The 17,169-nt window shown below is 38.9% G+C and overlaps 1 protein-coding gene across 1 annotated transcript in view; it reads right to left on the reverse strand.

The window, feature by feature from the left end:
• Positions 1 to 16,616, reverse strand: part of LOC126356156 (vacuolar ATPase assembly integral membrane protein VMA21 homolog) — a 38,219-nt gene extending 21,603 nt beyond the window's left edge. The window contains exons 1-4 of the mRNA XM_050006901.1: positions 16,375 to 16,616; positions 15,847 to 15,952; positions 11,445 to 11,589; positions 5,098 to 5,417 (exon numbers count right to left, since the gene is read on the reverse strand). Coding sequence (XP_049862858.1) covers positions 11,447 to 11,589; positions 15,847 to 15,952; positions 16,375 to 16,395 — 270 coding nt within the window. The 5' untranslated portion in view covers positions 16,396 to 16,616 and the 3' untranslated portion in view covers positions 5,098 to 5,417; positions 11,445 to 11,446. The remainder of the gene's footprint in view (positions 1 to 5,097; positions 5,418 to 11,444; positions 11,590 to 15,846; positions 15,953 to 16,374) is intronic.
• Between the last annotated feature and the right edge of the window lie 553 nt (positions 16,617 to 17,169).

A 17,169-nucleotide genomic window follows, 5' to 3' on the forward strand; every position in this document is an offset into this window, starting at 1 on the left:
ACACTAGATCGCGTGTTTGTCTTTGCAGTATACTTTATTCCTAATCAGTTGACTTTAACACTTCTGTGAGTCAAAGAAACCTGTTATCATTTGAGCCACCCCTCTTTGTAGTTAATCCTGCCTGCTGTAGATTCCACACAGTTGAGCAGTATGCTAAAATGGGACACAAGTGAATTGAAAGCAGCAGTCTTCTTTGTAGACTAGCAACAATTTCTCAGTATCCTGCCGAGGTACCTTATTCTGTCACCTGCTTTACCTACTATTGAGCCTACTTGCCCATTCCATTTCATGTCCTGTCAATCTGTTACACCCAGGTATTGTCCGCTACCGTAGCTGAGTGGACAGAGCACTGGCTTGTGATGCTGGGGGGCCAGGGTTCAATTCCTGAGTGGGTTGGAGATTTTCTCCACTCAGGGACTAGGTGTTTGTGTCGTCGTCGTCATCATCATCATTGATGCACAGGTCACCGAAGTGGTGTCCCCTCAAAATACTTGCACTAGGCAATCAGGTCTACCCACCAGGAGGCTCTCACCACATGGAGTTTCATTTCACCCAGGTATTTGAATGACTCATGGCTATTTTAATCATATACTGTGAAATGTACAATTTTCCATTTAAAACAAGTTGCCTATCTTTGAATTACTTTGAAATCTTATCATAATCTAGCTGAGTATTTGTGCAGGTTTTTTCAGGTAGTACTTCATTATAAACAAAAGCATCATTACCAAAAACTCTGTGGTTAAAATTGATATCACCTGTCAGGTCACAAATATGCAACATGGAAAGCAAGGATCCCTACTAGATGTGGGCGATCCACTCCTGAACTGCTTCAAAGAGCTAATCCTTCTAAAGAGCAAGTGATCAATGACTTGGAAAAAAGGAGCATTAGCTCCTCTGAAGTGTCTCTGGAGACATTTGTAAGCAGAACAAAGTTTCCGTGAGAGGCCACTACAACAGTGCCCCATGTCTGATGATGAAGGAAACATTTTCAAAGTAAGGGGAAAACAAGAAAGAGAGAGAAAGAGAGAGAGAAAGAGAGAGAGAAAGAGAGAAAAGAAAAATGCATAACAGAGCATGTGCACATATGGTTTTCAGAAGACTGCATTAACACATGAAACACTTTGCATCTTATAATGGGTGTAAACGATAACTGTTTACATGTATCACAGTGGTGTAGAGGAAGTTGAGAAGCAACAATTTCATATAGGACACCCTGTGGTCTATCAAGCTGGGAAACGACCTCAAATTGACATATAATTTTACCTAAGGCACAGCACATGCACATCATGCAGGATTTTCAATATTCTCCCACCCTGTTTTCGCAAACTATTAGGCCTAGAGAAAAAATGAACAGCACCTTTTTATGGAAATTTAATATAGTTTAATTATGTATTGGGATACTTTTTTGCTAGAGGGTGCATTTGTCATGTCATTCAAGAAAAATGTACAATAGTTACTTTCAAATGTACCACCATCCCTCAGCAGTCAGTGTTTCTAGTATGTTGTTGAGGGCATTTCCTCCTGCCACTGTACAAAACCATGCAACTTGACATGTTATTTCCCCTATCTGACCTTTGTCTTCACTGACTGTGCTACTACACCACCAGCTTAGTTGTGCACTTTCAAATTGTAAAATGGAGATTTATATAAATTTTACCTCTTAGTTTTGTGAACTTTTGGCATAATAAAATTAACAATTTAATCGTTTTGTTTGTGTGGCATCTTCTTATTGCGAAACTTGTGTGCTAGTAAGGACGTAAGTTAAGACTGAACTGTAAACTTAATCAGTTTGTGTATAATATTTACAAAAGTCTTTTTCTCTTTCATTACTCTCACAGGAAAGTTTAAATGTTAATAAAATACGCAACTAATTGGGTGGTGTAATAGCCGAGTTGAAAGGGGGCTGCCCCATTTGCTATGGCAATTTTTAGGAGGGTTTGACCATAAATGAGATAGATGTACTCAACCTCTGTAATATCTATGTAATCATATCCTTTGTAACACTGTGTTTGAGACCAGATATGTTGGTCAGAGTGCGTCAGGAAGTAGCAGAGCCAGCGTGTGTTGGGTAGTCTGGCAATGTACTTGGTTGGAAAAGGATGGAAGGTGGTCTGCCATGTAGTGCAGGCAGCATTATTTAAAAAGGTTTTTGTAACAATATGTTTTGAAGAAAGATACTGAGCAAATGAGATTATATTAATGGAAGAATGATAAAAGGTTATCCATTTATTTTTAACTGTCGAGCTTTGTGACTGTTACTATTAAAACACTGCATATGTTTGAAGTTGTGGCATACAGTTTTGTCTTATAGTGTGAACAAGTGTCAATGAAGCCAATTGTACACAGGAGAGCTATTAAGAAATATTTTTGATAACTTTCCTAGGTGTGAGAACTTTATGAACAGGTGTATTGTTGTCATGACTTAATGAAGCATTGTTAAACTTGGGGTCTTTCTTCTAGTTTACCAGTCATTAAGATTAGTTCCCCATTTTCATTCACTTTCAAGAATGTCTGCACACTTGCATCACGAGTTGTGTATGGAGAAGCTTTTTATGAAAGTGGTAAGACTTGATATTGCACTGCACACTGCAAGTACAGCAAATTAAATTGGATTTTTGACAGTCACATCATTATTTCTAACATCAATAAGTTGCAGAGCAGAAGAGAATTCCGCGTACATAGATACACCAACAAATTTAAATGCCATCAACGTTCATGTTCACTGTAAGGCACAGTGACTGTCAGAGTGTATTTGTGAAAATAATATATCAATTCAGAGGTTTAATACCAGTAAAAAGATTTCAGTAAAGTGCTATTTCGTGAATTTTTGAGCAGTTTTATCAGGAAATCAGATGTGTAAAATTTATGTTCATTTGCTGTGTAATTACAACAACAGTTCTGGTACAGTGATTGATTGCAAGACTAAAGATAAAGTTAAGCAATATTCAAGAGCCCACATTTTAATCTGAGTCATTTTGTTTTGCAGTCAGGCAGCATACATAAAATTCACTAAAAATGGTTCGCTCTCTTCCCGACAAATTATTTGATGTACAAACTAGTCTGGGTTTTGCATCAACTAGTGTGAGCTTCACATATTTCCATTAAAAAACAAACTGACCCATAGTCTTGTTACCCTGGACCGAGATTTACATATTTCGATACCAAAATAAGTTTTACACACTTCTCAAATACCAACTTGATACTTACAAAAGCGAGTTTTAAAAATAAATGAGAAACTTTCACCATCAATGAAGACCACTAAGTGTTTAATATGGAAAATAATTCATGTAGTTGCACGTTTTTGTACAGTGGTAGGTTGGAAGGCCATGAACGACATAGTAGAAATTCTGACTCATGAGAAATGAGTGTTGGGGGCAGGTGGGGGCACTGATTGTCACTTTCATACATTTAATACTAAATAACTCAGGGAATGTAGCCTCTAGCAAAAATGTATCCAAGTACAAAATTAAACAACATTAAATTTCCTAAAATTCATTTTTTCTTGAGGACTAATAGTTTGTGTGAAGGAAGCAAGAGAATACTGAAAATATTGTGTGATGCACATGCAACCCATAGCAAAATTTCAGACCACAAATGTCCTTTTGACTTCCTCTATACTACAGTGATACATAGTAAACAGTTATCATTTACACTCTGTATTTCAGCTTTTGATCTGAAAAGAAAATCTCAAATTTCAGAAGCCAAATAAGTGTTTACATACTATATAAGAGGCACTGAAAAAGAAACGAGCCGGAGTCTGGAATCCACAAACCGATGACAGGAGGGTAACACCACGGCATGTGTAATGAGGTGTGGTTCCGACCAGAGCGTGGAAGTTCACCGTCTGTCACTAGAGGGCACGCATACACGTCACACGACTATACAGAGCTAGCAGCAGCATGCATCAATCGTCCAATGCTGCCAGTTGCATTGCCAACAGTGACAGAGGAGTCAGAAGACGAGTAAGGAGGTGTTGTCATTTTCTGAAAGCGGAAGGGGTAGGAGGAACAGACATTCATAAACAAATGCCCCAAGTTTACGGCAAACACTACATGTCCTTCACAAGGGTCAAGACAGGGCACAAGCACTTCAGGGAAGGATGGGTGACGTTAGCCAATCATGCATAGTCTGGAGCACCATACTACATTACCAATGACATTGTCCAGCTGGTGGATACACTCATTACCCAGGACCACTGAGTGACAGTGTAAGCCATAGCCGCCATGGTTGGATTGAGTGTCGGAAGTGTTCACACCATCATGAAGGAATAATTGCACATGCACAAAGTGTTTGTCCAACGGGTGTGCCAAAGTCTTCAACCACACTGTCTTGCTCATCTGCAGCACTGTGCTCGGGAAGGGAATGTGTTCCTGGCACAAGTGGTGGCTGGAAATGTGTCGTGGTGCCATCACTTCAAACCGGAATCAAAACGACAAAAGTCTCTAGTGGAAGCATCCAGGGTCACAACCACCAAAAAAAGCTGAGGCCTCCAGGGTCACAACCACCAAAAAAAGCCAAGGCCATCCACACAAGTGCAGAAAAGGTTATGGTGACATTCTTTTTTGACCAAGATGGCCCACTTCTGATTCACTTCCTGCAGCATGAGACAACAGAGAATGCCCAGCACTACTCGCGTACTTTGACCACCCTTCGCCAAGCGATCAAATCAAAATGACAAGGCTTATCTCAACTGTGAAATCATTCTGCTCCATGACAACGTAAAGCCTCATACGACAACACAGTCGCGGAACTCCTGCAGAAATTAAAATGGGAGGTTCCCAGCCACCCTCCATACAGTCTGGACCTGTCTCCCTGTGATTACGCCATTTTTGGTTCCCCTAAAAAGGCTCTGAGAGGCAAACTATTCACCTCGGACGATGACATCCAGCTGTATATGCGGAACTGGTTAACATTGAAGCCCCAGGAATTTTTTGAGACAGCCATTCACCACCTTGTGTCACAGTGGGACAAGTGTCTCAACAGCCAGGGTCAATACGTATAACACACAGGTACTGGTTTCTATAATTATGTCTCCAGCTAGTTTCGTTTTGAACGCCCCTTATACAATGAGTTGTTATGTCTTATCTTTTGACTTACCATCATGCTCAGAACATGTTGTCGATCATGTAAATCACATGAGCACAGCTGTCATCAGCCACCACTTGCATAGAGTGGATCGTTTAGCAACCGCTCCCTCCTGGTCGGTCCCAGATCCAGATCACCAGTCGATGTTGCGTGCTGGGTAATCCCGATCACCAGGTGAAACCATATGTTGGGCAATTCCATTCACCAGCTGATTGCACGGAATGTATTAAAAAGCAACTCTGGAGTCATTCTGCTCTCTGTGCTGCTGGCCAACCCGCTGATTTAGCTTGTACTTTGCTTCCTTGACTCAGTGACTCTCCAGCTATGTTTGGCTATACCAGATGTTATTCTTTATCATAATAACCATACGTATTCACTTAATTATTTTTACACATATGATAGTGCACTGTACATTGTTTTCACTTATTCAACCTTATCAGATAAATGCTTTCAGATCAATTCTTATATCAGGTAGTTACTTAAAAAAAATCTTAATATTTTTTTTACACGAGATTTCATCGTCTTTTACCTGCAAGTATTAGGCACTTGCCTGTTACACCATCTTGGTTGAAATTATTGATATTTCCACTCTTTTCTCCATCTTCCTAAAGATATTATGCCAACTGTGTTATAATTTATCAATAATGCAGGTCTTCTATCAGCTTTCCAGTGTTTTGGCATAGTCCATTCAGTTGTTCCTGTATGCCTTCATCTACTTATCTAAGCTTTTTGTCATAGTTGGTTTTGACACCATTTTGTAGAACTTTGTTAGATTTTCCTTTCTTACTTTAATTGTGAAGGTTCTACACATTTCTGTCTCAAATGAGATAATATTCCCCAAGAGACTGAATGAGTTTATACTTTCCATTTTCTGATCATTTATTATTATTTTGCTGGGAATTGGCTTCTGACCCCCTGAAAGTCATAACTTCTGTTTTCTCTGGAGGTATAAACAGGTTAGATCCCTTTGCGGTCGTGGGTAAGATATTAACAACTGTCTGGAATGTGTTCTCAACTCCAGGAAGTCATGTACAGGGATTCTCAAACTAGATGAATATTTATCTTAGCCAAGTAAATTACTTACAATTATGCTACATGTCTTATATTTTATCTGCAGTTACAATATGAAAACATAACAAGAAATAGTCTTATTTTTAAAATCTTTGCAGTTGATAAAAGTAGTTAGGATTTTGTTGTAATATTTTTAATTTTTACAGCAGATGAAATGCAGATGATTTAAATTTCATAACTACTAGGGACATAAACTTATTATTTCTCTTTTCTATTAGGTATAATGGCCCGAATTAAAGAGGCAAGGTGACTTTCTTCTACGTATTTTTGTGAGTGAATGACGAGTGATTAGTCATGAAAAAGAGCTAGTTCATTGCAGTGAACGAGCAGTTCCAATCTGATCCCTGAAAAGAAGGGTTTTGCCCATCTCTAGTTCCAGAACACTGTTCCCTGGTGCACTTAAGTTACTTGTACTTCTGCAGCAACTCTCCTGCCAAGATAAAATGATGCATCCTCCCCACCAAGAAATCCTAATCCCATTATCAAAAGTATGTCTGATCCCATTTCATTGTATTTTTGTTAATAAATGTTGGTGCAATACCAGTTTTACAAGCACCTCTTTTGAGGAGTAAAATAGAATTTGCCTGTTAACACTGGCTGGCAATGCTAGCAAAATACATCTGTCCTGTAGTGATTGTATCACACTGCCCAAAAATCAGCATTCTCATAAATTAACACAATCTGAGTCAGTTGAACTGCAAGCTGTGGTAATAACAGTTAAGAAATGATGCATGCAGTAAGCATACACTGTCTCATGCTTTGAAAAACTTTAATAAACACTACCAGTTACTGGTTTTGGATGATTTCACATCAATCTTCATGAAGATTCGAGTTTCTTAGGACACCCACACAAACTTTAGATGTGCTGAAACATCAGTTCTGTCTGACACTGCTTCTTCATCTCCACTAAAACTATAGCCCTTGATCTTCAGAATTCTGTGAATAGCTTGTAGTAAGTCCAACTCTCCAAAATGGGTGTGTTGGCTTAATGATTTTATTTGCTGAGTATGTAAAGCAGCATGCCAAATTTTGTGGACCGAGTGAGGTGGCGTAGTGGCTAGCACACTGGACTCGCATTCAGGAGGACGATGGTTCAATCCCATGTCCGGCCATCCTGATTTAGGTTTTCATGATTTCCCTAAATCGCTCCAGGCAAATGCTGGGATGGTTCCATCAAAAGGGCACGGCTAACTTCCTTCCATGTCCTTCCCTAATCCGATGAGACCGATGACTTCGCTGTCTGGTCTCCTCCCCCAAACAATCCAACCCAAATTTTGTAATTTGTACAGTCATTATACACTCAAACAATAAGCTTGAAGTACTAATATTGACAAATACAGAGGCACTGCATCTACTACTTGACAACTGAAGCTGGCAAGGTGTTAGCAGCATGCATGCACTGCTTCCTTTTCTACTGCTCCTTACTTCACTGCCACAAGATCAGCATACGCCACTAACTGCCATTCAGCCGAACGCTCCCAAGAGTACCTGAGGGAGGCTGAAGCTGCTCCTCACTTTACTGTCCCAAGATGCAACTTTTCTGCACAGTGTTTGGTCAAAACACCATGGAGGCATGCACACCACCATATTTTACAGACTATAAGACACACCTTAATTTTTAAGCAATACTTCTTTGAAAAAAATGCTTGTTTACCATTTTTATTATTGCAATGCAAAAAGAACTAAAAAAATGTATAGTTTATAAAACCAAACTGACCTTTAAAACCCCTGCAAACTACCATCTGAACTTTACTCTTCTTCCTCATTGTCATTGCTGTCCTCTTCATATATAAGTTGGTTTTCACTGTCATTAAGAGGATTACTTATGCCGTGCTTCTTGCAAGATTTAACGATAATGTCTTTTCTCACTCTTGGCCACATCTGTTTTATCCACTGACACACTGGTTGTAGGTTGTTTTGAAGCTCCTTTCGGCACAAATTCATGTTGGGTTTCATCCACCATCCATTTGTTCCATTTGTCTTTCATATGCCCTTTAATATGTTTCTTTACACAGACATTGAGGTTTGGTTTGTTTTGATTCAGGGCGCAAAAAACAACTGGGGTCATATGCATCCAAGTCAAAACCGTAGAACATGAAGACAGAGAGAAGTTAAAAAACGACTATATGTCAGTCCCAATTGACATAAGAGAAGACAGCTAAAAACAGGCACATGGAGAAAGAGCTAAAAGAAACACCATACCGAACAGAGGTCCAAAACTAAATAATAAATGGCCTTCACCCCATTGCTTTGGCAGATAAAAAGTAAAACGTGGTCGACAGCCCACGCGTCATTTGCTAAAACGGCCGATAACTCGGCTGGCAAACCCAAGCGGTAACGTAAACTGTTAAAAAATGGGCATTCCATCAATAAGTTAATACTTGGGCACAAGGTGTACAAAGTGGTGGGTTAGTGCCACATATCAAATGACGATGGCTAAAAAGGCAGTGCCCAATAAGCATCCTAGTTAAAATGACCTCCTCCCGGTGGAAGGGCTGAGAGGAGGTAGTCCACGCCACTGGGAGAGGCTTAATAATCCTGAGCCTGTGAAGAGGCGCTATTACAGGGCACAGAAGCAGGAGGATCCTGCTCCATGGGGGTCCATAGAAGTATTGGCTTGCTTGTGCAGAGTCCAATGCTGAAAAACAGTTGGTGGTGTGCATCAGCGACACGGAGGTCAGCTGGGCAAAGGTATCACGTGGTGACACCATCAAAGACGATCTTCGAGTCGGCAAAGGACAAGACCATTTGCATTTGGTGGATTTCTTCGAGGCTTTTCAGTTAGAGGCAAACTCAGGTGGTGTTTGGCTGGAGGCACAGAGGAAGCCTTCACAGAAATACTCTTTCTGTTCTTTCCGGCCTACAGGTTGTGTTGCTGGTGGCTAGAGAGTTTGATGACTTGTTGCAGAGATGGATAGGGGGATGCCTGCTACCTTGACACTGGGCTATCTCACAACCTGAGAGTTTAATTGTAAGTCACATGTCTGCATGACCATGTCCTTCATGGAGTGAGGGGGGTAACAAGAACAGGACTATATGTGCCAGACAGGAGAACACAGGGTTTGTAACTAGGCAATAATTTCTATCACTATAGACCATGACTGTTTTATCCAGTGACACACTTCTGTGTTTGTAGGTTATTTTACAGCTCCCTTCAGTGTGAATTAATGTTGGGTTTCACCCACCACCCATTTGTTCCATTCCTCTGTCATATACACTTTAAATGGTTTATTTATCGAGAGGTTGCAATTGTGAAGTAAGCCCTCCTGGAATAACAGCAAGCTCTGTATTTACCTGTCACAGAATTTTTCAGATGACCACTAAACTGATCTAGCACAAGATGACAACTCTTCTTCAATAAACCACAATTACTTCTCCTCACACACTGTTGATCCACTGTTTCATACCAGCCTCATCCATCTAGCCCTTGTCTTGTATATCAACAACAACTGGTAGTATTTGAGGTTTTGGCACTGTTTTGCACTTGAAAATGATAACTGAATTATGTTTAGTACCGTCAGCACAACATGAAAGGAAAAAATTGTAGCGTCTTTTTTCATGTCCACTTGTTTTTATAGTTATAGTTTTAGCACCTTTCATATAGAGTTCTTTTACTCGGCACATCAAATTTCAGAGGAGTTTCATCCATATGCACTATTTGGCTTAGTTCCACACTCGTTTTCTTTCGAAGCTGCACTGTAGTGCTACCTTACGACCATGTACTTGACTCATTTTTGTACTAATTCTAATGCCATTTTGACAGTGTCCTTGAATCCATTTCCACATGTCATCTGTTAGTTTTGGCCATTTTGCATTCAGTCCTGTTTACAAATTTGGTCTTAATTTTTTTTTCTCCTTCTTCTTTGGCCTTTGCCAATTGCAAATGGCTTTTTCTGTTGGGAGGGGGGGGGGGGGGAGGCAGAATACTGCTCAGCTGCTCTGTTTCCATGTAGTTCTACATACTCTTACTTCTAAATTATAGCTTGCATTACATGAATACCTTTTATTGTTATCCATTATGAAATTAGCTACTAACAAAAATATTCTACTGTTACCACTAACACATATCACTTTCAATTCAAGTTCACTGGCACCTTAGACTGCAATGACACCTAGGCTTGACAGTGTTCTGGGTGTGTCATGGCGGGGTGGGAGAGAGACAGTGTTAGCAAGCTTGTGAATCCCTGCAACTCATGTTCATCTCATCAGTTCACTGCTGCTGCCAGTTGAATCCAATGCTCCCAGATAGAGTGTGTTTTCCTGCGGCTTCGAATATGCAGCCATTTTTAAGATTGGTGGGAACTGTAAATGAAACTCTGGACATGTTTATATTAATTTCAAGTATAAGACACACCTGAATTTCGGAGGCAATTTTCCGGAGAAGAAAGTGCGTCTTACAGCGCATAAAATATAAATTACTCACTATAAAAGTTTTTTCAATCTTTTTTATGTATTCCAATCATCCAATACATGTCCATGCTTGTCGATGATGTTTCACTCCCTGTTACCTTAAATTACCATAGCAGTTTCCTGTCATTCATTATTTCAGGACTGTATGCACACTATAGCATATTTTAAATGGCTTGTAGTAACCAGCCTGGCATTCACATTGCAGAATAATTAACACATTAAGCATAAACTAATCACATTTGAATGAATGTTTCTAGAAACAGCAGCCTCAATGAGAATTTTATCAAATTGCCATATTTTTGACTGCAAAAGACACCTCAACAAGTGTGTTATCCTATTATCAGCAACAAATCTCAGCACAGAATTAATTTTTCAGAATCACTCCACAGAATTAAAAACCTAACAAGTTTAAAAGTATAAGACTCCCAAGAGGAAAAAAAGCAAGTAATGTACGATTTTGTCTTCACCCACCAGTACATCTCATCCCATTTACAATTTTTGAAAACTTTTCTTTCTTCCACTAAAAAACTGTGAACTGATAAATTGCTTGTAAGAAAAAGACAATACCTGAAAGAATGTTGATTCATAACAAAAATTATTACAGCACAGAAATGATTATTCAAGAAATAAGATGAAAGTATAACAAATTGCATTTATATTGCACTATAAAAAAAACTTTACCACTTTCTTTCTCATCTTACATTAACTTCACAACTAGAGAGACAATAAAGCATCATTACAAAAATTACTCACACAGCAAGTAAGAAAATCACACAACTGACACCAAATAAATACCGATAAAGCTTTAAACTATTAAATTTTGATGAATAATTTACATTTCTACATGAATCAGCAGATTGACAAAAAATGGGAATCACCTTTAATCCCGTTTGGTAACAGGCTTAGGAGGTTCAGTCTCTGAATATGCTTTAATTATGAAAAACACCAATGAAATGTGCAGTACTATTACTGCAGTTATCGCTGAATACACATTAGCCTTGATAGAGTCATCAGACAGGATACCTGAAAGGAGATAATATCACTGGATGCATAATTTATGTCTATTATCACAATTATCATATCAGTGTTATACATTGTATTGTTACATACATAGCGGGGAAAACACACATTCAGCAATGTTGTTTCTATTGCAAAGAATTAAATTTTTAATTTGAAGGACTACTTTGGAGTCATTGGAAGTGTGATTCCACCTGTCTTCTTTGACCCATGACGGAACGGTGCGCTGTGTGACGTCACTGTTGTGTGGTGTTTTTGAGTTGGTACATCTTTGTTGATGTCATGTTGTTGTATTTGATGGTGCTCTCTGGCTGTGGACACTGATTGTTGAGTTTAAAGTGTGGTACTGGGTTCATTTAAGTCTTGGTTATCACTGTGATAACGTGAGTTTACTTAGGTTTGTACAGTTAGTGCTGTAACGTGGATTTGGAAGGGTTTGCTTTGTTTTCAGCGAGTTGTTATACAATTTTTTTTCTTTGTTTATGTTTTGGCAAATTGTGAAGTTTTGTCTGTTTTATATTCATGGTATTTCGGTTGTGTTTTAATTGATTGAATCAACATTTTTTTTTTTTTTTTTTTTTTTTTTTGGCTGTTTGTGTGTTGGTTTTACATGTGTTTTGTGAGTTATGTAGAAGTTTGTGGGTATCTTAACTATATATGTCAAGTGAAATGTCCGATTCCACTTCTTGGAACTGCAGATTTTGGTATTGTGGACCTCATTTGAGCTATAAAAGTCAAGTCAAGTGTACAATTCCTGTTGGTTTTGTGGCTGTAGCTTTATGGCTTGTATAATATTTGTTTTGGGATGGTGCAGTGTTTTGTATTGTTATATATGTAGCTTGTCCCCACCCTACGCCCACTATTTCTCATGGTTGTTCTGTTAGTCTAATTTTATTGTTGGGGAGATGTTCTTGTGCAATTTTTATTTCTGTTCACATTTGTTGGCATGTATATGTATTGACAACATCATCGCTATTTGTATACACTGGAAGTTGGCGTTTCCACCATACGCCTCCCTAATTCCCTAACTTTAAAAAATTTAATTGTAGTTTCATGAATACCATATTGGATACACACTCACATAGATGACAAATGTTACATATATTCCTCCATAGTTACCTCATTTACTTTAATACTGTGTTATTGGTCTCAAGCCTACTTGTCCCATTTCCAACAATGTGCATTCAAATATGAGAAACATGCTCTTGAAACTGGTCACGAAGTAATACAGGAATAATTCAAAAAGTTTTTTACACATAGATACTACTATAATCGATAACAGTTGTCTTAAACTGTGATTTTTAAGCATCCTAAGGATTGTGTGCCTTGTGACATTTACAGACCAGGCATATAAATAACACTTACTTTGTACTGAAAACACAAGATTTCAAGCACTGTTTTATGTAAAACTTAAATAAACAAATGATCACCAACAAAAATGATTTCATTTATCAGTTTAATATACAGCCCAAAACAATAATTCATAATGTTTGTATACAAAAGTTTTTTTTATGTTTTTCATGTCTTCTAGGCTTTTTGTACGATCCTCTTCTGTTTGGTATAGAATATATCTGGCAAAAATTAATTCAAGCTATCAGCTACCAAGAAATTGAAGTTTTATTTCCGAATGGGAAACGAAATTCACTTCACTATTTTTTACCAAATCAAATAGCTCATCGTTGAATGGACGGATGTCAGTGTCTAACAGCACAATATTTCAGCAAGTGACCATGTTTCCATCATCAGGTGCACTGATGAACTGACCGCTTAGTGGCTGTTGCAGAACTTCTGCTGTTTCTTCCATCCTTTCCTTCAACCTGCCACACTATGAAGAAGATAGAGATATCGCACAGTGAACTGACTTCATGGCAGGCACAGGAACAGCAGATGTGCAGCCATCATGCTTACCTGGGCGTGAACCTAGGATGGTTCAACTTGATAGGAGGAAGAGTGGGAGGATAGATGTCTGATGGAGATCTCCAATACTACAGCACATCAAACTGGAGGGGGGAGGGGGGGGGGGAGGAATGGGGGGGGGGAGGAGGAGGAGGAAAGTTCTCACATTCAAATTATTCTTTAAACCAAGAGCAGGTTCAAATATGAAGAGGAAAGCTCCGAGATATTTAGCCAGTCGTGGAACATATATTGGAAAGACAGATGAGAGGTCACATGAGGAGGAGTGTTCATGCAGTTCACAAAAATATTGTCTCTGTGGAGATCAAAGTTGAGTGTGACAGTGAAGTCATCTGACTGCATGTAACACGTGTAGATGAAATCAAGTTAACTGTTTGATGTTTTACCGACCACCCAATTCTGCTGTGACAGTTAAAGAGCCATTCAAACAAAGTCTATGGTCAATAATGTAAATAAACTGATCATGCAATACTGGTTGGAGGTAAATGTAACCTACTGAGTAACGTTTGGAGACAGTATTACTAGTGTCCCGTTTGACACAATCTTGTCATTTAAATATCTGGGCATAACGTTGCAAAGCAGTGAAGTGAAAAGACTATGTGAGAACTGTGGTAGGGAAGGTGAATGGTTGACTTCGGTTTACTGGGAGAATTTTAAGGAACAGTGGTTCACATGTAAAGGAGACTAAAGGTCGCTGGTGCAACCTATTCTTGAGTATTGCTTGAGTGTTTGGGATTGAAGGAAGACATCAAAGTAATTTAGAGGGGAATGGCTAGATTTGTTACCGGTGTGTTCGAACAACACGTAAGTGGTAGAAAGATGCTTTGGGAATCCCTGGAAGGAAGGCAATGTTCTTTCTGAGAAACACAATTGAGAAAATTTAGGGAACCAGCAATAGAAGTTGACTGCTAAATGATTCTACTGTTTCCAACATACATTGTGCATAAGGTCCATGAAGATAAGATACGAGAAATTAGGGCTCATATAGAGGCATCCAGACAGTTGTTTTTTCCCCACTCTATTTGCGAGTACCAACAGCAAAGGAAATGACAACTAGTGGTACAGGGTGCCCTCCACCACACACCATACAGTTGCTTGCTGAGTTTCTTTGTAGATGTACAGGAAGAGAAGAAGGGGGGGGGGGGGGGGGGGGAGAAAGTGCTACAGCAGTTCCTAAGCTATCAGTTTATCAGTGCACTTGATGATGTCAATGCTGTTGGCTGCTGAAATATTGTGCCCACTCAACACTTACATTTGGTTGTTCACCCATGAACTATTTCATCATGCAGTAAGCCAAGAAAAGCTGAAGAATCACAATTTTGTATCATCTTTCCAAATTTTATCAAAAGAGGAGAAAAAAATGAAAGAGTACTATCCACGAGTGGAAATGAAAGTAAATGTACAAAGCATCAGACTGGGCACAAATGCCTCCTTTTTCAAATTAACTAATAGTTGCAGCTACACCCAATCAGTGTATTAACATTCATATTCTATGGAAGTCATATTTTTAAATAAGTTTTGTTGATAAGAATGAGAAACTAACACCCTTCATTTTTTTTCTCTCTGAACACTGACAAATTCTGCAGTTCAGACTGTTACCAACACAGTGACACTCCCAAGTGCATAATGTTAACAAGGGTTTAAATGATTATGACTGGTAATAACACTGTTTTCAGGGAAGCAAATATTTTACCTAAGTGAAGTGTATGCTAGGCTTCCACTGAAACCATTTCATAAGGGGTTAACAGGACAGAGGTATGGATATCTTGTGGATCATTCCATAGATCAAGTTTTGTGCTAGTTTTGGTTAGTGGCTGAATAAAGTGTTCTACAATAAATCTGATTCCCAATTGTGTACTTCAGTAAGTATCACTTTGGTATCACCCCTATGACACAGAGAAGGAGCATCCTTTGTGACAAATGACAGTGCAAACAACTCTCTTCTCTAAATGTATGCCCCCTTCATAAATACTAGGCCACACATTATATGTCTATTGTTATCCACGGGCTTACAAACTTCATGAATCAAATCAAAGAAAACAAATTCCTGCCAGTCCAATGGGTTTACATTGCTTACACTACATGTACTTTCATTACAGTCCTTCTGAATCCAGGTCTTGAAATGATAAGTCATCACAACTTCTTTTTCCTCGCAGGACGACCAACTCTATTGTTCAGGACGACGCAGTAGTGGCATGTTGTTGCCGACACAGGCTAATGTATAATATTAATTAAATTGGTATTATATGGCTACGTCATGATACTCGGCTCGATTGCAACGATTATAAAATAGCATGAGAAAAACAGCAAAATTATCAATGAAATATATGATTAACCTCTTCCACTTACCGTTAAAAATCACATACTTAACACCAAAAAATGTCGCCACGGGTAATATCATCACGCCGAAACAGTACATAAATACTGTTCTAATTATGTCGATGTCCGACGAACCCTACAAATAAGCATGACACTCAATATCCTGGGATGTTGACTAAGCCATACAGATAACATTAGAAGAAAAACAAAAAACACCGACCACTTCATTTATAAATGAAGTGAACCGGAAAATAATGAAACTTGCTAAGAGGAAATTAAATTTTTTTCTGCTTGAGAACCACCACCACTCCACAAAAGAATTTCCGTACATTTTCGGTTACTAAATCTACATGTTTAATAACATTACCGCAAAAGCCAATAATGAAACAGACCGCTTGTAGAGGAGTACTCTCTGAGTTTATATATTAGAATTGTGAGCTTACTAACACACAACGATTCATAAAGAGTTGTCAGTAGATATGGTCTAGGGAACAAGCAGAAAGATAAATTACTACCATCACAAATAACCGCAATAAAATCACTTCCACACGCACTTACTTTTGGTATCCTGTTAATCATGTCACCACAATTAGTGCACACACGATTATATGAAAATAATACCCGACGACTTCAGACGCTTTATCAGCTGCACCTTTGCCAGTCACATGTCTTTACTAACCAGTGTTTATCTGCTGCTTTGAATACACATACACAAGCGATGATCGACTGCAATGATGCTATTGTCACTTTTGTTTGCGCACCGGCAGAGACCCAACTACCTTCTCAAAAATAGCCCGTCCACAGGCCACGACCTATCTGCGCAGATATATGCGCAAATGTCTGTGCACGCAAATAATCGTTGCAAATACAGTGTGTTCATACCATAAAATACACCTCGACGGTCCACACTCACAAGGTCCAATGTAGTATCTACTGCTTACCTGCCATCCGTCGGTCTACGAAAGATATTTCAGCGGCAAGCGGCTATGTTCACGCAACATCAATGTTTAATTCATTTATACAGAATCGTAATGGAGGAAATTCTGTTATGGTCTGTGTTCGCAACCTATACTGAAATAAAAGATGCAGTAAACAGAAAGACCGATCATAGTTATTTAGATGTTGGCTGCTTAAGCGAAGGCAATTTTCGCACAGAAATTTTCTTTGCGATTTGCAACGCGAAACCGATAACTGGCATAGCTATTTGCTTATGTATTTGGGGGCACACTTATCTTTTGAAGCTCACAATTCCACACATAGCCTGGAACTATACTTATTTAAGGAGAGTAATTCTTCCACATGAGTGGCTGGAGACTCCTGGCAACAGGATGAAGACTTTTCGCCATTGATCTA

Source organism: Schistocerca gregaria, chromosome 3, assembly GCF_023897955.1.
Source record: "Schistocerca gregaria isolate iqSchGreg1 chromosome 3, iqSchGreg1.2, whole genome shotgun sequence".
Classification (NCBI taxonomy): Eukaryota; Metazoa; Arthropoda; class Insecta; order Orthoptera; family Acrididae; genus Schistocerca; species Schistocerca gregaria.